Below are 24,246 nucleotides of genomic sequence, written 5' to 3' on the forward strand. Positions count from 1 at the left end.
GAATCTCGGAAGCAATCCCATGCGGAGTTTCTTAGAAAATCCAGTGACGATTCCCCAAACCTAAAATCTACCTGTTCAACGAATGTAAATTCTTGAATTTTCTCAATAAACTGGCTTGTAATTTGTAGAAAATGACGAAAATATCCGTTTCCGTCCATATCACATTTGATTCTGATCCTGAATCCTTCGCAATTACAAGTTTAAAGGGCCGTTGAACAGGTAAGAAGTGAGGTTACGAGACGCCACTGAGAAAATCCCAGGAAAACTTTCTTATCAAATTCCTGGAATAATTTTTGGTCGAATTATTGTTGGAATTTTTGAATGGATTCAAAAAAGATAATTTTGTACAATGTTTTAAGGAAGTCGTGGATTATTTTTAGCTAATCTCTGATAAAATTTCCTGTAAGGGTTACTGGAAGATATTCCTGCTCTGAACCTCTATAGATATCCCAGTATAAATTTCCGGAGGAATGTCTGGTGAAACCCAAAGATGAATTCTTGAAAATTCTTTGGAGCCATGATAGAATCACTGAAGGTATTCGTAGATGAATCTGTAAAAAAAATCTGAAAGAATCGTGGGAGGAATTCTTGGTGCATTTCTTGAAACAAACCCTGAAACAATAACTATCGGAACCCTGCAAGATGCTAATGTAAGAATTCACGAAGGAGAAACTCCTGGAGAAGTCCATTGGGGAATTTCTGAAAGAATCCCGAAGAAGTTCCTGAATAAATGCCTAAAGGAATTTCTGAAGGTGTCCTTGAAAGTATTCTTAAAGAAATCCCAGGTATCTTGCTCTTAGCATGACATTTTTTTTAATTGAATACTAGTGAATATTCGTGTTGCAGTAGCACATAACCGCACTCTATAACAGCATATGGGACAACAAAGTCCTTCTGTTTCCCTACCGAAACTGGTTTCGGCATATCTAGAAAATTTGGCATGCTGTTTTTGTATTCCATGAACAAACATCATAACATGTAGCCATTCAACCAAGCTTGTTATTTGGTTAAAAATCAGATATAAAATTGAAGTGGTTGTCTTTGAGAAATGTTTGGCGAAATTTCCTGCGTTCTCGAGTAAAAAAGGTTACATCATTGTGGATTAAAACCTTAATTATTAAAATATTAAAATATTGAATTTTTGTGATATTTTTTTCTGGAACTCTAAATAATTTTTCGATAATCTTTGAGTTGGCTCGATATTAAAAAATGGATGTGGCGGCCAGGGGGGGGGGGGTTTGAACGGCCCCTTCCCCCCTGCCCCCCTCTGGCTACGCCTTGATTCCATCTAAGAGGTACAAATTTGCGAGCAAAGTTGGGATATCGAGTAAAAACTAATTGTTTCTCCTAAAAGAATCAAATGATACTTGATCTATTGCTTGCTTTCGCAACCACAACTCAAGTTAAATCATAAAGTTCGTATGAGTGATGGACTGTGTGCACATGAAACAGGACCCAACAGTCAAACTATTTTGCAATGGGAAGTCATAGAAAACAATTGAAACCGGAAGCAATCTATCAAAAGCTCAACTATCTATGAACGAACGCAGTGTACTGCACACTCCCTCAAACTCTCTTCGGTCCACAACCAACCGGCATTTCAGATGCTTCGACGAGTCGACGTGCAAACTCATGTGCGAATGATGATGATGGCTGTTGTAGACACAGTTGTGGGTGGGATGGGAAGGCATAAGCGGGAAAGTCGCTGGGACAATGCATCAGTGTGCTACTCGTGTTTCCTTCCATTGCACTTCCTTCACTTCCTAATGGCTGGACGAACATCGCCCGTGCTGCAACAAGGCATCCATTGTAATAAATTTGCATAAATATCCTGTAACAACTTCGTTATTCCCGGGCGAGAAACGGTGGCGTCGTCTTTGCCGGTAGGAATGGACTCAAGTCAAAAGTATCGTTCGTCAGCTAAGCTCTAAGTCCAGAAAGAAACATTGGCGTAATTAAGGAGGAGGAGTTTGTCGAAGGTGTTAATCCAGAAGGAATGCTTCCAAAAGCTACTTGAAAGTGCCACTCAAACCCCTGGGTCGATGTCTACAGAGGTGCCATTCGACTTATTGACTTGGGAGTATTGGTAGTCCGTACTCATCCCTTGACGGAAATTCCTAGCTCCGCCACTGGGGAAGACGTTCCCAGAAATCATACACCAACCCAGAGAGTGCCACTTTTATGTTGTTTTAAGATGTATTGCTACAAACAGCAGTTGAAGAGCATCATCAGCACCACCGGTTTTGCACGCACAATTTCGTGCACATACATCAACTCTACATCCCGACCGTATGTGCACGTCTCCCGGAAGCGAGGGACAAACCACCCTCACCCTAACCGCCACATGTCGCTGACTGTGGCTGCCTGAATGGCTAAGTGGCGTTTAGTCTAGGTTCACCGGATATCCAGTGGAAAGAGGGGGAGTACATTACCATAATCTCAGCTTCATCGCCAGTGTTTGCATGTCCCAGACGATAACAGATGTGTCCTCGGATGCGGTGAGCAGGTATTGCCATTGTACTTTCATATACGTTACCGGACCACTGTGACCTGAGGGAGAGGAAGAAGAAGCAGAAGAGGAGGATTAGAAAAACGAGGGATAGTTAATGGAAAATTGTAATTCAGGTGTTTGTTATGCAAGTTAAAGAAGGGAGATACCTGACGAGAGAGTGTGGATGCTTCAATGGATAGCTTCATACTTGGTTCTATAACCAGGATAATATTCCGTTAGAGCTAGTTGGTTGTAATGTGTAAGAGGGAATTAAAGATAGCTTCAATGTCTGCACTCAATTTCCGCAAATTGAGATTAAGTCATTTATTGCAAGGCTTCCCAAAAAGGGAAGTAGTTGTGTTGAATATGTTACTGAGTTCTCAGGAGTTGTTTCAAATTTTCATAACAAAATGTAGGGTATGTGTACCATTCCTTGACCTAATATGCCAGCCGCCTTGACAATTTTGACCATAACTCGTGAATTCATAGCACTAGAAATGATGTGTTGACCCTATCATCTTAGATAATTAATAGATAGATATCCAACTTATGCATCGCAGTATGCATGCAGTTGGCATCGCTGCACTTACCCCATCTTTTGGTCGACGGGTGAAGTAAACCACCGAAGGAGGTGCGCATTTTCAATGGCACCACCCTGCGCACTTTATGGTTTTGCCGAAACCTTAGCAACGGACGTGTTGTGTTTTGTGAAAAAATGTAACCAAATAAGACGGTGCAGTACGTGCTTCGAGTCCCCAGAACAGTCAGCGCCTGGGATCTGTGTTATTGATGACCGCTACCTACCCACTTGGCGTTAAAATATATAGATCAAGGTATAGATAATTGAAATGACTTTACCTTCTGTTAGCCGGAGCAGAAAAAAATGCATGACTGACATCTCCTTCCAGTACTGAAACTAACTTTCTTCATGGTATCTTCAAGTAGCTTTCGCGATTAGTTGGGTTGGGCTGCATCTCCGGGCAAAACTACAACACTACGCTTTCCCTGCGACTGTCTCTGGGATTATGTACATCTTTAGCAAATTCTTGGAAACCTATTTCGATGTATGACCAAATCGTCTAGTGAGACTAAAGAGATCGGTACTAAACTATAGAGAGAATTTTCTGAAGCTCGATATGGTGCATTGAAAAGAATTTCTATTGGACCACATTGGACCCTCGGGAAGCCTACACCGGAATACCCGCACATCTTAAAGAAAGGATGCAATCAGAAATCATAATGTTTTGATGGATGATGATTTTGTAATACATATGTACATGCATCATTCTCTGGTGTTGTATGAAATTGAAATGGCAGAAAAAAAATATAAAAAAAACAATGGATGGACACTTTCTTTATTATATAATTATGTAAATGAGGGTTACAAATCCTTTGAGAGCTGCGACGACTGTGGGGTACCGCCGCGACACATGCTCAATAACTGCTTCCGGATTTTGGCGAAGGGATTCGTAGATATTTGGGGACACTGTGCTCCAACAGCTCTGGCTGTGGGATTTTAGTGTGAGTTCAAACGAGCTGGAACAAAAGAAAAATTTAAATTTTTGAATAAGTGAAATCATATTACTGTATATTACCTGCGGTTGATTCCGTTTATTCCGTAGATCAGTAACTTCCACAGTTACGAAATATGGCGATACGTCGTTTTCGTTTCAAACTTTCAAAACGAACTCGAAATGACAGTTTGTTTGATTGCAATTTTTATACTTTATTTAGAAGGTTACTTAGATACAAAACAACAGGCTACAAATGCGCAGGGTGGAATAACGAGTAGTTCACCCGTCGACCACCATTTCAAAATAGGCGCTACTGTTTTGTTGCCAGCTATTTTCATAAGTTGCAAATCTATGTATTAATCATCTAAGCTATCATGCACTCTAGGCAGTGCATGTTTCTCCAACTGGAAGTAAACCCACGTAAATATTCAAGAACTTACTTAATTACGTTGAAAAGATTCGATGCGATGGTATGCAACGTTGGTCTACGGTACAAAAATTGGCCTATTAGTGGATACAACGTTGGCCTATTGCTTTCCAAGCGCTAGAACCACTTATTCTCTCATTTTTTAATATTTCTACTGAAGTATTATCACTGTTTGTTCACCAATCTAGCCTTCAAATTACATTTTCGGACCAAATTTTCAAATAACTATAAATAAACTACTTAAACTAAAGCTCTTTCCTAATTTAGTAACGAAAACAAAGCAACCCTATTATTGTGTTATATTTTTATAATCTCCGCACACAAAATCTTTCTTCCTGTTCGTTTTTTCTGCTTCATAAGCAAGCAATGTTGTTGACGTCACTTTTTCGGTGTTGTTGACGTCACTTTACTGATGGGCCAAGATTTGGGTACATAGTAAAAAAAATGTCCTCAATATTCGGCCCACATTTAATTTGTAAAATAGTTATTTTTCGTTGAAAACAAATATACAACTTCAAAATAGCGTCTTTGACCGTCGCATAAAATGTTCAGTTATTGAAAAGTCAATTCGAAATATTCCAGAATCATGACACTTATGATCATGTGTATAGACTACCCACTAAGCCGAAGAATCATGGCGTCTACAAAAGCTAAACAAAGTGACATTTTCATTCAATTTTAATGTTCCAAAGTGCTAAAATTGAAACGAAATGTTAAAGTTGTTTGGCGCATAGCTTTTCCGATCTCCAGTTATGCGTGTTTGTTTTAGTTTTTGGTTATCGTTAAGATAGGCCGAACGTTGGCATAGTCCCACGAAGCATCCCGATACCCTACTTTCTTTTAGAATGACGGTACTTGTAGTTATCGTAAACAGTAATATGCCAAATAGTTGTTGTCTGTTTGTTTATTACCAGGGATTTTAACCTTTTATGGGTCATTCATCCCGTATGCCAAATAGTATTACGCCCAATAATGTGGAGCATTCATAGTTGCTGTACTCTGGGCTCTTGCAACATCTCAAGATAAACTATAGATATTGTAGCTTAGGCAAAAAATAATGAGGACCTCGTTAAAGCTGTCGTAGATGTCACATCAGCATACGCGCAGAATCTCAAGACAGCGTTGCCAGACGAAGGTCAGCTTGAGGATGGTCCCTCAAGAGGACTGCTGGAATATAGTAAAAGCAGCCATCAACGACGCAACCGAAAGTGATTGTACGACATTTCCCCGAAAACCAGTTCCCCGAATGAAGTTTCCCCGAAAGTTATTTCCCCGAAAAATGATTCCCCGAACGAACCGTTTCCCCGCCCAAGTAACAATTATACTTTTGTGACAATCCTGAAGTAATTTCTAAGATAGAATAATAAAACTTAGCAATAAAGCTCTTTGTTCTGCAAATCCGAGATAAAATAGGCATAAAATATCTATAAGACGAATCTGGCCCACTCTTCAGGAGATCTCCAAGGCTGCATTTGAAGACTGCTTTGAAACTAGTTGTATTTATGTACTTGCACTGATGATTGATTATAAGAACTTCATAAAACTTTAACAAGAATAGCTTGAGGGATGTTGATCTTTTAGCTGTCTTTCCCAAAAGTGCTAGAAGTGCACAATAAATGAAATCTTTTACCTAAGCATTATGCAGATGCGAACAAGTTTTGCTTCATGGATGAAATGTTAATTGAACTGCGAATTAATTTCATCAAATTGAAATGGCCAAAGCATTTAAATTGCCTGAGAGATCGTTAATGACAGGGAATCAAAATTTTCCGTGCCATATCCACTACTTCGTTAATATGCCATCTAAAACATACGAAAATAACATAGCGCCTCAAGAATAATATCATTCATTAATATACGAAGACAAAAATTTCATATAAAAACAAAGTGCTACGCCACTTTTTCAATTCCTGCTAGACATGGCTGCCGTTCCAAGCGAACAAAACTCGTGCAGCCGCCATCAATTGTTATTACCTTTAATCCAACCCACTTCAAAGCTATGATGGAACTAAGTTGGCTTGCATGAAAGCTACAGCATTTATTGAAGATTGTTTTTACTAGTAGTAATCTTAAGGCAGATTTGTTCGTCTTAAATGAAACTTGTGCGCTTTATTCAAGAGTAACAGCTTTTGACAGTTGTTTGTTTACGTTTTTGGAGCTAGAAAATTGTCTCTGTTCATTTCGCGTCAAGATTTGCCAATTCGAAGATATTTTCGTGTATTTTTGCAATAATGAAGTGCAACTTACTAAAATTACTTTATTTAGCATGAACATAAGAAGAATCACAGTAAGTACCCATATCATTTTCGGTTCGTATAGCTGTGGCCTGTATGAGTAACTAGCTAGGTAGGGCGACAGCAGCAAGCTACTCGCATTTTTGATTGGCTATAAAATAATCAATTCGTCGATATGATTACTTTTGAGCATCAAAATGGATGAATTATCAGTGAGCAAAAAGATTAAATGTTTACATTTGCATGAGAACGCAGCTTAACTACCAATTTGTTGCATAATTTATCGTTTGGGTTTGGGTTCATTTTTTTATGATTTCGCTTAGTTCTTGTTCCAGAGTAGTGGCTCTAGCTCAAGTATAGAAGGTTTCAAGCAGTTTTTAAAGAAGGATAACTCAGATGAAATGCACTTGAATAAACGAAGCATAAACTTCTATTAAAATATTTTGGTGTTAAGTGTTGAAAATAACTTCAAATACGACTTAAAACTGATGATAAGATGAAATACTCTAGTAGATCCAGTCGTTTTATGCGCAATTTTCAAAATTAACTTGAAGAAAACCTAAAAACCGCAAACGAACGAAGATTGTTTTCTCTTGATCAAAACAATCACAAATGTTCCATGAATTGGTCATGCTACGATAAAGCTTCCATAAAAATGAACAAATCTAAATGGAATTTAAATTGTTACTTGGGCGAAATATTTATAATACTATTTTTAGTTTCTAATCGTTTACTTGATTAGTTCGATTGTCTGAACTAGTCATTGAAACGAAATAGCGGAAAGTTAGCCTAAGTACGAAGTGTGCCGATGTGTAGTCTTTAGAAAGATATCAAGATCATGGTAACTTTCACTCCTCATTGATATTGAGCATTACCTCTTATCATGAATTTTTCGAGATATAATGTTCTTCATGATGCTTCAATGAGATTTGTTCTTCTTCTGAATATGGGTCGTTCTTTTCTGTTGTACTGCTTGAAAATGATATGGCACTCAATACTAAGAACACGCTTATCATAATATTCATTATCATAATTTTTAATTTTAATAGGTACGATATTTCCCATATAAGTCACTCTTCAAAAATTGCATGCAAGTTTTCATACTAACATAAAATGCTTAAATCTGTCAAATTTGATTTGGTAAAACGAAATATTTTGCATGAGTCGTTAGTTTAGATGTTAATTGACCAATTAACCTTTTGATTGCTTAAAAAAATATTTCCATGCTTAATGGCTTAAAGTCAAAAAAGCCCAAAATCGCATATTTTGCCCTATAAATTGAGGTATAGCTCAAAATTGTGACGTGTTGGAGCAAATCTGAGCCCGGATTCGGATTCAGCGGCCCAAAATCCTTCGGAGACACATAAGTTTGCTCTTGAGACAAAAAAATGTTGCGCTGTGTAATTAATTGATCACTCTGCCAACATTCCATCTGAAAATTTCGCTTTTACATAGCTTATTGACGGTAGTAATTAATTGAACCACTGACTGTACCATGACAGATTTACTTCCTTTGAGAAGTCGATTATTCTTTTGAGTATTGGGTTTTATATATGATCAAACTGGGCTTATCATGACTTTCAATTCAACCGGACTGATGCCCGTTCGGCGTAAAGACACTTTCGGCCTAATAAACTGCGGCAAAACGTACTCCGGCCTGACATACTTCAGCCTAAAGATGCAGCACCGTTTTATTATTTTTGGATCGATTAATAACCTTTCATTTAATAATTTTTTTCTTCTTTCAAACCTATACTGTTCTTTCAAGTTGAATTGCGCAATTAATCATCAGTAATTTGACTGCTGCTATATTTATTATTTTGTTTTTGTGATCAACTGTTTAAGTATCTCAAGGCGTTATAGTAGAAATCTTCATCAAAGATTCTCCCTTCTTTCATCATATACTGTTCTTTCGAAATATTTTCGGCAGTCTAACTACTAATATATTCTGTAGAAATGTCAATTCCAAATGCTACTTCGGTCATGATTAATCAATTGATTTACAAAAAATCTGATAAATGCTTAGCTTCAAATCCATTTGTCTAAAAAAAAATGAGTTCCATTGACTTTTCGTTTTAAAGTCTGACAACACACATTAAAGTTGTGCTCATAGGCACCCTTCGCAAGCAAGAATACTTTAAGACTTAAAGTATAAGTTATCTGGATCACGTGTTTTACAATGACAATGAACTTTTGCATATTACTACCACAATCACAATGACTCGTTTGAAAGGTATTATGGAGCGTTTTCATCGATTGAGTATTCAAAAATAAATAGAAGGAACAGCCTATGAATAAAAGAAGGAAAAATTATGATAAGCGTGTTCTTAGTTGAGTGCCATATCATTTTCAATCAGTACAACAGAAAAGAATGGCCCATATTTAAAAGAAGAGCAAACTTCATTGAAGCACCATGAAGAACATTATATCTCGAAAAATTCATGATAAGAGGGAATGCACATTATCAATGAGGTGTGAAATTTCCATGATCTTGATATCTTTCCAAAGACTACACATCGGCACACTTTGTACTCAGGCTAACTTTCCGCCATTTCGTTCCAATGACTAGTTCAGACAATGGAGTTAACCAAGGAAATGATCAGAAACCAGTACTAAAAATAGTATTAAAAAAAATTCGGAGAAACGGTTTGTTCGGGGAATAGTTTTTTTCGGGGAAATAACTTTCGGGGAAACTTCATTCGGGGAACTGTTTTTCGGGGAAATGTCGTACAATCCAAGAGAATACTCTTACTTACTTTCAGTCCTGGGCACCCACGGTGGTGCAGAGGGCCGAGTTGAAAGATCTTCATCCTGGGCGATTGCCAGCCATCGCCAGGTCAAATTTCTGTCGACTTGCTTTATTTCGTTGTTGAAGCTGCACCGTCATGAGCATCTAGGTCTGCCTCTGCCGCAATGTCGTGCTTGGGTTTCAATCTAACGTTTGCAAATTTCGTTTCCGCCTGCGCCTCTACGTAGAGTGTGGCCGACCCTCCTCCACTTTCGCGAATTTCTGTCGCTATCGGCTTTTGATGACATCGACAATCGAGCTCCACGTTGGAGATCCAATAGGGTTCTTTAGGGGTATCTGGATTGTTTCATAATCTCCGCCCAAAAACTAATCAAAATCCTAAATTTCATAATTTTTGGGGTCCGGGAAGTATTTTTAAAAAGCATTTAAAATTTGTATGGGGAAATTTTTTTGTTCGGGCCGAACTGTCATTTTGTCGATTAAACTGTCATTCTATCCACAGAAATTAAAATTATTTTGTTAATTTAACCATCGAAATAAAGACATTGGAACTCAATAATATCACGTTATACTTAGAAAAATATGCTCTTTCGATATGGCTATAAAAAATAGCAATATTTTATTCGGCAGCCTATTTATTGCACCCATAAACAAATAGAAACGCTCCATAGAAAATCAAAAAGCGCTCCATAAAGAATGAACAAATGTTCCATAAAAATGTGCAATGTTACCCATAAATAATTGAAAACGTTCCATACCCTATAAAAAATGTACCGGTAAAACAAAGTTTTCTCATTAAAAGTGAAATTTTGATCCTATAAATAATACTGGAATGCTTCATAATAAAATGCAAATGCTTCATAGAAAAATGCAAATGCTCCATAAAAAAATAAAATTGTACTCATAGAAAATTGAATATTGCTCCACAGAAAAACTTAATTGCACCATGAAAAATTGAAATTGTACCATAGAAAATAGATGAATTCTCCATAAGTATTATTAAACTACACCATAGAAAATATGAATTGCTCCTTTAAAAATTGAAAATCCTTTTTTTGCACACATTTCTTAAACTCGCAAAAGCAGCCCTCCCTTAATCCGTGCACCTTTGTAGATCTTGGCGCCGCCATCGGCCGCCATTTGGCCACCAAGATATTGGAAGCTTCCAATATTCTCCACTGCTTGCCCAGCTACTGGAAGGGCTGGAATGGTTGATCGTGTTTACATCTAACGATTTGGTCTTGTTGACGTTGGTAATAAGACCTGCTGCCGAGGAGCGATTGGCAAGATCATCCAGCTTACTCTGCATATCAGAGCGCCTTTTAGCTAGAAGAGCAACGTTATCAGCCAGTTCTAAGTAATTTAGGAGTTTCATAGCCACAGCAACCCGCGATTTGGTTCACGATCAATCGCACCTACCAGGATCTCTTCGATCACGATGAAAAACAGTAGCGGTGATAGTATACATGCACGCCTCACTCCAGCAACGACCCGGATGGGATCGGATTAGAAACCATTGTGCAGTACTCTGCACAAAAATGCCCTGTACAGTGCTCCAATGAAGCCGATGATTTTCTCAGGGACACCCTTGTCCCTGAGAACTTCCCACATGTTTTCGTTTCTTGGAAATATCTCCAAGAGTGTCTCGGAAATTGCTCCAAGAGTCCATCGAGAATAACTCCAGGAGATCCTCGATAATACCTACAGGAGTTCTTTTGAAATATTTCCAGTGGTTCCTCTGGAATTCTTTCTCCAGAAGTTCCTCGGGAATTCCTCCAAAAGTTGCTCTGGTATTCCTCCAGAATTTGCTCGGAAATTCCCCAACGAGTTCCTCGAGAACTCCTCCAGAAGTTCCCAGAAAAGTCCTCCAAGAGTTCCTTGTGAATTCCTCCTGAAGATTCTCGAGATATTTCAAATTGAAAATGTGAATAAAATGAATAAATATGTGAAAGCCAAAATGTCGTTAAAGCTGCTTGAAACACACGATTCGAAACTCATTGTATTGTTGCCCAGATTATAAACCATTGAGCCTTGACAACGCCTGCACTTCCTCATAATACTGTCGATTTTTTCAGAAATTTGTTATCCTAACAACTTTGCAGCATATTTGTTAAATTTAATCTGAATTTGAATTTGAAGAAGGTAAATTGGGTCGGGCGTAAACAAAGTGAGTGTAAATTGAGGTTTCAGGCATTTTTCAATTGTATTCTGAGTCGCACCATTCTATCCCTAATCGTTTGTGAACCTATTCTAATCTCAGCGTGTGGCTAAAACAACAAAAAAAAATGTAAAAACCGGCCTTCAATATCAACCGACTGATGAGGGCAAAGAAAATCTCCCTCTACCGCTTTTCCACAGCCCATTCAAATTTATTGAATTAGCGTGGGGATTTCGGAATCTGGTTTGATTAAGTTCCCCTTGATTGCATCCCCCACAGCCATAAAATGGTAAGAATATGAAGAAACAGTAAAGCAATGAGCACTCTGCCCTGTTATTCCTTCACAATCAAGAAGGTGCCTATATCCCTCGAAAACGACCGACCGCGGGGCGATGGTGGTGGCACGTGTTGCACAAGACACACAGGGAGCAGTCAACGCAGGGCAGAAGTCCTTTTATGAGCCCGTTAAAGGCAAACCATCTAGCAAACATTCTCCAAACGAGCTCCCAATTTTCCGGGACTTGGCATGGCAAGTCAGAACGAACCCATAGCATACAGTGTATATGGCAAGGAAAAATGAATACTTATTAGCCTTTCTGCCCGAGAGCGGAAGAATAATGGGATGAAAATGGACCTGTTGAACCGCGGTCGCCGTCGCATTGCTGTGTGGTTGTCTATTGATTTTTTTTGTTCTCTAGTGTGAGATATAAATAAGAGATCATTGATTTATCTCCTTGGTGGCGTGTGTCCTAAGTGTACTCAAATGTTGTAGCTGGAGATTTTACCCTTCATAAGGATGAATGGAGTGCTTACATAGCAGTAGAATAAGATACATATACCTCTTTCAAGATTGTGAAAAAGAAAAAAAAAACAAGACTTCAAGATTTGATTAAGTGTACTACTCCTATTGGTTATCATTAAACAGATTTCCTGTATATCAGATGGACCAGGGATCCGCACTGCCGTTATACACATATTTCTTGGGAGATTACGGTTTTCAGTCAAAGAAAAGCGTAGATTTTCTAATCTCATCGCCTGCGATGAGATAAAACGAATCAACGGTTTTCTTTGACTGAAAGCTGAAATCTCCCGAGAAACAAATCAACTTGCCAGTTAAACCTCTACAAGTTATACACATAGTTGTCTCATGTACATAGACATTCCCATACAACATGGGACAGTTATGCGTAAAACTGAAGTGGGTCACCTGTACGTTATCAATCGAATTCTCGAGGAGAATCAGGTATCAGTAGGTCGGCTCCAGAGGCACGTTCTCCTCCATTTGGGAAATTTGTGCCATCGTCATGAACACGAGCCTATTCATCATTTACCTGACGGAGATGGGAAGGAAAAAGGATAGGACAGGGGAAAGGACAGATAAGGGAATAGGATCGTCATACTCGCAAAAGCGTACCACAATGGGTTCACATAGCGTCCTGAAAAGGACACTGTAATAACGCATAAAGCGTTAAGAGAGCCTATAGCTCTTTACCACAGCGGGTCAAGAACAACAACAGAACGTCCTGAAGATTCAGGTTTTTGAAGTCAGTTTCACTTAATAAGTGTTTTCCGAGTACTCGGAAACGCAGTTGCGCAAAAAGTGATACGAAGTTCCATAAATTGGATTCACAGTTATCACAGGCAAATGAATCAGTTTGCTGAATATTCGCCATGTGATAGCTGAGTCAGCAGTGGCCAGTCAATGCTTTGACCAGCATGCTGCAATTCTGCTTTGTCAGATTTGTTAGGTACTTTGCCACCCCTAGAGATGGCTCAGTACAATACATTTTTTTTACGACATGACTTCAAACTATTCCAGTATTGTTTGTGCTGAGTGGTAGCCCAGGTGTCAATCTGAAGCTTCACCCAACACTTGGATACCGGAATAGCTCACTCAGGGCCAATGAAGTCATGCAATGATCCAGTGCGAGCTAGCTCATCAGCCAATTCATTTGCAGCGATGGGAGAATGGCCAGGTACCCATACAAGGTGAACAGCGTTTGCTGAATTCAGCTCCTCGATTTGAGTTCAACAAGCGAAAACTATCTTCGACATGGAGCTGGCCGAAGCAAGTGCTTTAATAGCAGCCTGGCTATCTGAACAGAAGTATATTATTTTGCCCATTACGTGCTGCTGAAGTGCTGATTGCACTCCGCACATAGGAGCAAAGATTTCGGCCTGAAAAACGGTGCAGTATCTACCAAGAGAATAAGACTGATGCAGCCTTAGCTCACGAGAATAAACACCAGCACCTGCTCGACCTTCGAGAAGGGAGCCATCAGTGTAACATACGATGTCGTCTGAAATACTTCTCTTCAGATAACCAGATGTCCACTCTTCCCGGGAAGGGAATTTCGTGGAAAATGTCCTATATGTAAAATTACAAACAATTGTAAAAACTTGGAGCAAGGACAACTTTGTCCCATTTCACCAAAAGTGAAACAACGAGGTGTGTGTTTATGTGCGGTTCACAGGAGTTTCCTCTAGTAGACCGAGTACCCGTAGACGGTAAGTGCAAGAAAGTGCTTCTTATTTGAGATGGATGTGAAGTGGGGCAACGTCAAAGAGAACTTCGAGCGCTGCCGTGGGAGTTGAAGAGAACGCTCCAGACATCGCCATTAAGCACATCCTTTGGAGATGGCCTAACTTTGATTGGACCGTTTTCACTTCGCCCTTTTGCCACCACACAAGACATCCATAGGCCAATATTGGACGGACAACAGTTGTGTAGATCGATCTGATATACTTGGGTTTTAGACCCTAAGATGTACCAAAGGTTCGCCGGCATTGCCCGAAGGCCATACAAGCTTTCTTGATTCTGAACTCAACATGAGGTGTTCAGTCATATTGATTTCAGAATCAAAGAGACGTAAAGGTCGAACGCCATTACGGTTTCGCTTTTCCGTAAAAAGAACAATAGATGTTTTACTCGGATTAACCGAAAGGCCATATTGGCGACACCAACCCTCAACTACCCGAAGAGTGCTTTGCATCAGGTCGAAAAGGGTGGTGATACACATACCAACTAACAATGCTAGGTAGTTGTCGGCAAAACCATAAGTAGGAAAACTGCTATTATTGAGTTGCCTCAATAGCGTATCTGCTACGAGATTCCACAAAAGTGACCCCATGCGGCTTCCAATATGGCATCGAAAGGCACGTTGTCAAAGGAACCCTCGATATCTAAAAAAAACACCCAAGCAGGATTGCTTTTGAGCGAATGCCTTCTCGATATTGTAAACAACTTTGTGTAAAAGAGTTACAGTGAACTTTCCAGATTGGTAAGCATGTTGGTTCACATGAAGAGGCACGTTGGCCAGATGAACATCACGGATGTGATGATCGACAATGCGTTCTAAGCATTTCAGAAGAAAAGAGGTCAAACTGATAGGTCTGAAGCTCTTTGCTTCTTCATACGACGCACGACCCACTTTCGGAATAAACTTTACAGTAATATCCCGCCAGCATTTGGGAATATACCCTGTAGCAAAACTGCAAACAAGTAGTTGTTTCAAAACATGTTCGAAATGATCAAATCCCTTCTGAAGCAAAATAGGATAAATCCCATCTGCCCCAGGAGATTTGAAAGGAGCAAAGTTATGAAGTGCCCATTCAATCGATTCTAAAGTTATGATACTCCAAGCCGAAGCTAAAGAATCATAACTTCAAGAAAAGACATCAGGTTCATTAGAAGATGTAATATCCACACATCCGGGAAAGTGTATACTGAATAAACATTCCAAAACTTCCTCATTAGAGGAAGTGAAATCACCATTTGACAAACGAAGTTCGTTCACTTGAAAATCCTTAGATTTTGCAAGGATTTTGTTCAACCGACTGGCTTCACTCAAACTGGAAACATTTGTACACAGGTTTTTCCAGCCGGATCGTTCAGCAGACCTGAGAGCTTTCCTGTAGGCCTTGCGAGCCGACCTGAAAGCCTCCGAACCAGCCGAACGTCGTCTGTTCCACCTCTTTCGACATTGTTTCCTGAGCTTTGCCAGATCAGAGTTCCACCAAGAGGTTCCTCTTGTGGTCTTCACAGACCGCAGAGGGAAAGCTTCTTCAAAAGCTTTCATGGTGAAGGCCGTTATAGTTTCATCGGCATCATCTAAATCACTTGGATTGTCAATGGATGGTGAGTATTAATGAAATTTGGCTGCAACCAAATCGGTAAAGAGATCCCAGTTGGTTGACCGGGGGTTCCTGAAACACAAAGTTTGCGAAGTAACATTCACATGTTCAAACAAGATGTAGCGATGGTCAGATAAAGATTCTGCATCTGACACATGCCAATTGGTCAGCTCGTGACTAATTCTGCTTGAGCAAAGCGTTATGTCTAACACTTCTTCTCTAGCAGATACCATGAAGGTTGAGCGATTGCCTATGTTAAGTAATCCAAGATCTGTACTACTTAAGTATTCCATAAAACTGGAGCCTTTCAAATTGATGTCTGAGCTGTCCCAGATTATATGGTGAGCATTAGCATCACTACCAACAATTAGCGGAAGGCCTTTTGAAGTGCAGTATGCAATGACTTGCTTGAAAGCATCCGTAGGGGATGGTTCATCATGCGGTAAATACACCGAACAATAGATGTATTTCCTGTTGAGGTTTCCAACAGATATATCAATTGTGATAGCACACACATCTCTGGTGGTTAGTTCAGAGATTAGTGTAGCAACGATTGCGTTATTGACAATCACTCATGCTCGAGGCATTACACACGAGTTTGCCATTTCATGTTTACTGAAAGTAGCAAAAACTGGATTCACAAGGTTTCCTAGGTAGAAATTCCTCTTACGAAAGCAAGTTCTTGGACTATCGCCACTTGGACTGTACCATGTTGCATAAGTCTACAAAGATTGATCGTTGCTGTTCTTTTGTGCTGAAGATTGATCTGTGCTATCCTAACCGTAGCCACTACCCAAACTAGGCAAGATTAAACTCTTAACAATCACAGCACAAAAAAGAACAGCAAGAATAAAGCCAGATCGGTATCGATTTGAGTGCGCCAAAGGCGAGGATACACAGTATACACTGTGTAAAACGCATAATGCGAAATCATATAGGTGAAAATTTAAACTAATTAATAACATCTTCATAATCCCGCCCTTATTCATCCTCAAGTATGAGATTGAAGAAGGGCAGCTGATTGTTTCGGAGAAACACAAGGTCCACCGCGCTATTGCTTCGGTTAGCACAGTAAGGGCAAATACTGTTGAGGGTGCCCTGGTACTCCACAGGCTCCGTTAGCGATTAGGTTTTTATAAGATCTCCCTAACCATTCATTCCTAGGCACGGTAAGCGTTAAGCCGCATAACACCTTGAGTTAGGGGTCACCTGATTAGTGGACTCCTACCACTGGAACAGGCGCTATTCTTAGCCAGTTGAGCCAACCGCTACCGACACTACACAGCTATCTAGGCTGATCGGGATAAGAAGTTAATATTGGTGATCAACTTCATATGGGCCCGAAAAGCCGTCAAGATCACCTGTTCATTATCAAACGAATTCTCGAGGAGAAACGAATGCAGAAGACAACTGCTGTCGAAATGTGCTGTCGCTTGATATTACCCACGTTTCCACTAGACAGAAATGTCTTGCCTTTTTTCTGGACAGATGTGTCATGACAGAAATGTTCTCTCGCCGTTTGCATGAAGAACAGCGGTGTTGATCATTTCTGTTACATTTTCTCTTTCTGGCAGCAAAATGGCAAGACATTTCTGTCTAGTGGAGACGTGGGGTTAGTAAAGCATTTGACAGCATTTCTCTTAAGAATGTTCCCACAATATTAGAGCAAAAGGATGCTTCGAATGTTGAAAATATCATAGATGAACATACCAAACTCTATGGAAAGGACAGAAGATGCCAGAAGAAAGCCATTGTATGGGTATAAAAACTGCCTCTTTATCTGTTTGACTGTCGGTTATAATCATAAAAATCAAAAAAGTACCACTGACATTCCGCCAAAAATTGAGGAAACACAACCCACAATACGCTTAGCTTACTCTTCCTCCGCTGTGCTGAAGAAGAGATCAAAATTTGATTACTCATTATAAAAGGCATTACGACTCTTAGACACATTAACACTGTTTCGGTTTAGTTTTCACTGTCATTTCAATCAACTTAAGTGCTCTTTATGAAGATCGTTAGTCAGTTCCGTCTCTGGTTATAGAGCAATCAAGCGTTCCAGGAAGTACCACCGAAGGAAACACAGTCGAAAGAAAACAGAACATGCCACAATCCCTGAAAGTCTCCCCACTACCCTCGCTATTTCACGGTTATTATCTCGTAATTAAATCCTTCCCACTTACCCTTGAATGTGTGCACCAAACTGTTGCTCATGATGTGCCATAGTTGTGGGTCGCCCACCTTGGGCGAGAGGATTAGGTGTTGCTTCGAGGGGGACACCTCGATACAGCGCACCGGCCCCGGTCCGGGAACCGTCATGCACCGGATCTGCGATGGCAGCGGCACCGGCAGCCAACCGGTAAGGGGCACCAGCAGGGGAACCGTGTAGCCATCGCACCACGCCGTCGCTGATTGAACCGTCACGCTCAGCAACGCCTGAGGACCTTCGTGGGCTGCCACTGATTTGAGCCAGGATATCAGCTGGGGAAAAGAGATTAATCAGTCAACATCCGGTCGGTGTTCGTCGGTTGCGGAGGATTGCGATGGTGGTTGATGGTTGTGATTGTGATGTTGTGAAGTGAGTAATAATGTGCCGGTGAAATGGTGGATCGGTATCAATCGTACCGCTACGGTGGTAAGCTACGTAATCAGGTTCCCAGGTTCAGGAAGCAATCAAGCATGAAGCCGAGGAAAAGCCGTTGACGGCACTAACTTTTAGATGATTGATGAATTTAATTTCCGTAGAATTGATTTAATTAGAACACAGAAATGCTTCGAATCTGAAATGTTGGTAACGATTGTACTTGGAAAGCAACTTATTTCAAACAAATTACTTTACTGGATTTTTTTGTCATTCATTTGATACTTCGAGTTTTGTTGGTATATGTCTGCATGCTCTCAACTTCAGCTGCATCTTACCGTATTTTTTTAAAATTATCTAAAATTTTGCCTAAGAACTGTTAATGATCAAATACAACACTGCATCACCACCTGTTCACCATTTTGACTGTAGGAGTGCACAAGGTGCGAACTTTTGCCCCGTATAATGCGAACTTTTGCCCTCACTATGGGGCAAAAGTTCGCATTGGAGTACTTGTTTTAAAAATTGTATTACTAAAACTACACAAGGAACGCGAAAAAATCTAGTACTACGTTTTGAAGGCAACATGATAGGGACCCGTTTAATGAAGAAAAACGATATTGTTTTCTTTTTGTTCAATAGTTATTTTGTGTAGTCTGTTAGGTGCGAACTTTTGCCCCGCATTACTCTATGATCATTTTTCGCAACTCAGGAACGAAAATTAAGTGCATTCCAAAAATTTCATCGATCAAAGCATATAAAATTAACTTCTCAAAAATATTTTTTAGAAAATTTTCCACGAGTTCGTACATAGTTTTTCCGGCTTTTAATTATGAATTTTCTCAACGGTGGAAAATATTGTGGAAAACTTTTCCCACTTCATATTTTTTGATTTTTTTTTAAATTCCTGAGAAAATTTGCTTTTACTTTCATTTAAAAAAAAATGTTTCTACGATGCTTCTTGAGTAATGATTTTTCAAAGAAAAGGCTTTTATGGCACATTTGGACATTTTTTAACACAACTGGCCATAACTCAAAAACGAAAAAAAGTGCATTCAAAGAATTTCAGCGATTGAAGCTTATAAAATAACCTTCTCAAAAATATTTTTTCGAAAATTTTCCACGAGTTCGGGCATAGTTTTTTCGGCTTTTCTTTACGAATTTTCTTAACTGTGACAAATGTTGTGGAAAATTTTTTCCAGTTCATATTTTTTTTTATTTCTGAGACAATTTATTTTTATTTTCTAAAAAAAAAAAATGTTTCTACGATGCTTCGTTCTTGAGTTATAATTTTTCAAAGTAAGTAGTGTCAGGGGAAAACAAAAAATTTCCACCAGAGTTTTCCGGGAAAATAGGCCACCCTGAATTTTTCTCAATTTTTTTTGTTCATCCATGAGCCATGCCTGTGAAAAAAACTTCATGAAAATTTGAAACCCTTCGGCCCAAACCCGTACGGTAATAAAAAAAAATCCCCTGTACTCTCACATGATTTCAATGATATATTTTTTTTTATCTGTGTTAACGAGATTTTTAGCCCTAGGCTAGTTCATCTCGGGACCCACGCTTTACTTCCCTTCCGAAAAAAGAACACACATTTTTTTGTGAGTTTGTCGGGAGTGGGATTCGATCCCAGGTCCTCGGCGTGATAGTCAAGTGTTCTAACCATCCCACCAGGTCCGCTCCCCCTTCAATGATATTTGTTTTAGCAAAAGATAATTGAAAATGTTCAATACAGTCATACCTCGATATAACGTAACTGCAATTTTATTTTCGTTACGTTATATCGAAGCTACGTTATATCGAAGCAAAATTTTTTTTTACGTATTTCGTTTAAAATACATATTTTGAAAAAAAAATTACCAAAAAAATTATGTTAGTCACCCAACAGTGGTTTCCAGCCTTTCTCATATATATTTTTTTTCATCATTGAATTTTATATATTTTAAGAAGTTTGTAAGATCATACAGAAGTCGAATACTTAGCATGTCTCTTTATATTTAACTATTTAAGCCAATGTCTCATAAATCAAGATCTTTTTTGCATATCTAGAACTGGTCAAACGTCAAGCGTTATATATTGGTGTGATTATAAGTAGGAAATCTATGTGACGCAGGCCAAATTGTAATCCGATGATGCCCCCAGTAATTCCTCTCGGGATTCCTCTAGAAATAATTCGGGAGTACACCCAGGAGTTCCTGGTTGAGTGCCTCATGAAATACACAGCAAAAAAATATGAAAGTTAAACAGCATGTAACTTGAAGATCAACTGAAAATTGCGGCAGAAAAATGTAAATCACCAACATTTAACGTCAGTCGAGCAGCCCACTGTTGGTCAGACGGTTTGTTTACAGATTTTAAAGCATATTCGCTTTAAATTTACATGCATCTGCTATGAATCATGCCGACCTCTCTCCGTCATCAGCCAAACGAGCGGCTGCTCGCAGCTGTGGCGGTTTCCCCGTTGTCTCTCTCAGTACTCTCTGCAGCAGCCGGAGCATGTCGGGAATGCGTGCATTATCGTAGAAGCAGTTTAACTTTGACTGTCTGCTCTTCAACAAGCTGAGACAGCCGAGAGAGCTCGGGCGTGCTACTCACACCCCAAGGATCTGAGTTCAATTCTCGCTCGGAGTTCAATTTACCTTTATATTTTCTAACAGATATCTGTAATGTAATTTTAAGATCGCACAAAAATTTCCGTCATATATGACGGGGTCCTTGACGGGGTTACAACATTCGATCCGTCATAATTTTACAGGTTTTTTTTTCGAACTGTGTACCTCATGTGATTCATCCTGAAGTTCTCTAAGCTTATTTATCCAAAGATCCTTCAATCTTCTATGATTTCTCCATTAATTCTTAGTGAGTGTTATATCTGCTATAATATCTTTAGGAACGCCAATTAAGGCAGCTCCAGATGCTCTTGATATGATTCCTCCTCGAATTTTCCCTGTGGTTTCTGAAGGGATTTCTGTAGGATTCCCCAAAGAGTTTAGCTTTTCAAGATTTATTCTGTCAATTTTTCCAAGGTTCAATTCTATCGTTCTTCTTAAATTTTCTACTCTGGATTTCTCCAGACACTCCTGCAAGGATCCTCCAAAATGTTCCAATATTTCAACTATTCCTGGCCCAAGTTTTGTTGCGCAGGAGTCACTGTGACATACTTCAAACAAATGAATTCTTACTTGGTAGAAGTAAATCGCAGTGACTTCTGCGTCATGAAAACCTGCACCGCTGTGACTCTTCTATGACAAGTGTTACACTTGGGGTATTTGCCAAGATTCACTCAGGTATTCTTGCTGCAACTCATCCAGTACAATTTGACGGAGTTTCCAAAAGATTTTCTCTTCAGATTCCGCTAGAAAAACTTCTGTGATTTCTCCAGAAGTTTCTCCAGAGATTCCTTGGAAATTTCCTTCTGAGGTACAGAAGTAATTCTTTAAAAAAGTATTGTAAGGAATTCTCCAAGAATAACAGATATAATTCCACTAGAAATTTCTTCAAAGATTCCTCCAGATATTCCTTATTTGATTTTTTCCAGGAATTCTTTTTTTAAATTACTTCAGGAATTCAACCTAATTTTTTTTTCATTGATTCTCACTGTGACCCTTCTTGAAAATCCAACTAGGATTCCACCAGTGCACGAATTTATCCAGAAGTTTCTGCTGAGATTCATACAGAATTTCCTTATGTAATAAAAGACTGCTCTTGAATGTTACCAGGAATAACTGTGTTTATTGCGGTAGAAATTCCTCCGAGGATAAAGCAAGATTTTTTTTCAGGCATTTCTCCAGGAGTTCCACCATTTATTCAGGAATGTCTTCAGGAATTCCTTCAAGAGTTCTTCTGAGGATTTCTTCGCGAATTTCTCCAGGGATTTATCAGAGAATTTCTCTAGTGATTTTCTGCAAAATTTACTTTAAGACAAAGTGGACCGTTACTGGCGTTCTTACACCCAGTATCACACGAAATCGAGTTCACTTCCAATGCTGTCTACTGTCATCTCGTTTGGAGTTAAAAAGCTATGTTCCAGTAGGGATGTAATGTCAATAATAAGTAGAAGATGTAATGTTTGTTCTGTGAAGTACAGTGAATCAAAATTCAACCATCGCGCAACAATAATGACAATGTCGCAACCTGTATTTGTTGCGACAATCCACCCAATGCGACATAAGTTTGTCCCAACTTGAAAATAATAGGATAAACATCGTACACCACGAGATTAGGGATTTTTAAGCCTCACATTGCGATTTTCAAACGATAACTTCGAGTCGGTAAACACTGCAACTCTGCTGAAGATCTATCATCAAACAGTTTCGACTTTGGGTTAGTAATAATTGATGATTCACGAGTTGAAAAGTACGCAACAAATTCAGCTTCCGTTTTGTCTGCAACAAAAATTTTCGAGATCATGTCATTATCTGTTACCAGTAGAGATAAAGAGTAATCGTCGCGCCTTCTTTGTTGCTTGTTTCGTGCCTCTTTGTCTGACAATTCTCTCCACTGGTGAAGAGTTATGTAACATATATTCATATAGACTACTGCCAGATGGATTAAAATAAATAAATAAAACATTTCTCATATCTCTTTATAAAACTTTGAAATTGGTCGTATAACCCATTGCGGGATAGCAGGCTTGGTTCCGGGAGGCGTGTAATATCATATAGAAAATTTTGTAAATCACTCTAATTACTTAAATAGTGAAAAGTTGGAACCAAAAAAATGTTACGTTATATGTATCGAGGTAAAAGTTACGTTATATCGAGTTACGTTATATCGAGGTTACGTTATACATCGAGGTATCGAGGTATGACTGTAAAATGAACCTTAGAAATTCTTTTTCGTATTAATGTGCTGTTTTCGGCAATTACTTAGACAAGTCATTGGACTATGTGAAAAACGTATACATACACGGTTAAAAAAAGTTGTATTTTAATTTTATTTTAAAAAACAAAACATAATTAACTATCTCAAAACGGGAAATTTTTATTTTTTTTTTCTATTTTTTATATTTTGATATATTACAGCGAACCTCCAAAGCACTTTTTTGTAATATTGGTCAAGATGGAGATATGGTGGACAAAAATTTATGATACGAAAAAAAAAGGCTGAAATACGCATTAAAAATTTGCTTGAAATTGTGATCGGAAATGTGTTTTTCTGAATGCTACCGTTAACGAGATACAGCGGGTTAAAAAATATTTTTTTGGGAATTATTCAACTCTCGGACTTTTTTTCTGTTTTTCATCTTTTATTATTTTCTGGGAGATCCAATATTACATATTGCACCGTGGGTAAAAAGAAAAAGTATAATTTACGCGTTTCTTTCTGTTTTAGTAACTATTGCAATATTTATAAATATTTTTAAGGCTTTTAACAACAGTACATAAGAAATTGCAACCCATCCAGAATAAATTGGAATATCCAGAATAAAATCACCCCTTATTATTTTTTGATAAATTGTGGCAGGTTCCACCGGGCTTCTTTGGGGACACTTCTGGTTCTCAACCAAAACATGCTTTACGATGTATCTGTGAATATTACGCAACTCACTATAACAATCCGTTTCCGACATTCATAGCAAACTGCAGTAGAATCACTTGGCATGATACGGGACCTCGCAATACAGGCGACTGGCTCCGCCAAAGCTCCACTCCTCAATGAGGCAGCAACACACTCACTGTCTCGTCATGATGATTGCTGTCACCGATGCTTACTAGGGGAAGGACACGCAAGGGGAATATCACTAATCATTATTCACACCCCACAGTATCAATCTCCATGATTTCGAGAGAATTTACCAGGGAAGATAGACTGACTGCATTCTGTATACAATTATTTGGCCAATCCGGAACATTTAGCATAGGTTCCACCAGGGTCTCTTTGGGGACACATCTAGATTTCAACCAAAATATGTGGTGCGAGGTATCATTCTCCATGATTTGCCTACAAAGAATGAGA

The 24,246-nt window shown here is 39.0% G+C and overlaps 1 protein-coding gene across 2 annotated transcripts in view; it reads right to left on the reverse strand.

The window, feature by feature from the left end:
* LOC109416238 (protein qui-1) overlaps nucleotides 1-24,246 on the reverse strand; it is a 378,767-nt gene that overhangs the window by 69,581 nt on the left and 284,940 nt on the right. For both annotated transcript variants that reach the window (XR_009997894.1, XM_062852727.1), the window contains exons 13-14: nucleotides 17,891-18,188; nucleotides 2,433-2,550 (exon numbers count right to left, since the gene is read on the reverse strand). Coding sequence is in view for 1 of the 2 variants with exons in the window: in XM_062852727.1 (XP_062708711.1) it covers nucleotides 2,433-2,550; nucleotides 17,891-18,188 (416 nt within the window). In the remaining variant the exon portion in view is untranslated. The remainder of the gene's footprint in view (nucleotides 1-2,432; nucleotides 2,551-17,890; nucleotides 18,189-24,246) is intronic.

The sequence above is a fragment of the Aedes albopictus genome, chromosome 2 (assembly GCF_035046485.1).
Source record: "Aedes albopictus strain Foshan chromosome 2, AalbF5, whole genome shotgun sequence".
Lineage (NCBI taxonomy): Eukaryota > Metazoa > Arthropoda > Insecta > Diptera > Culicidae > Aedes > Aedes albopictus.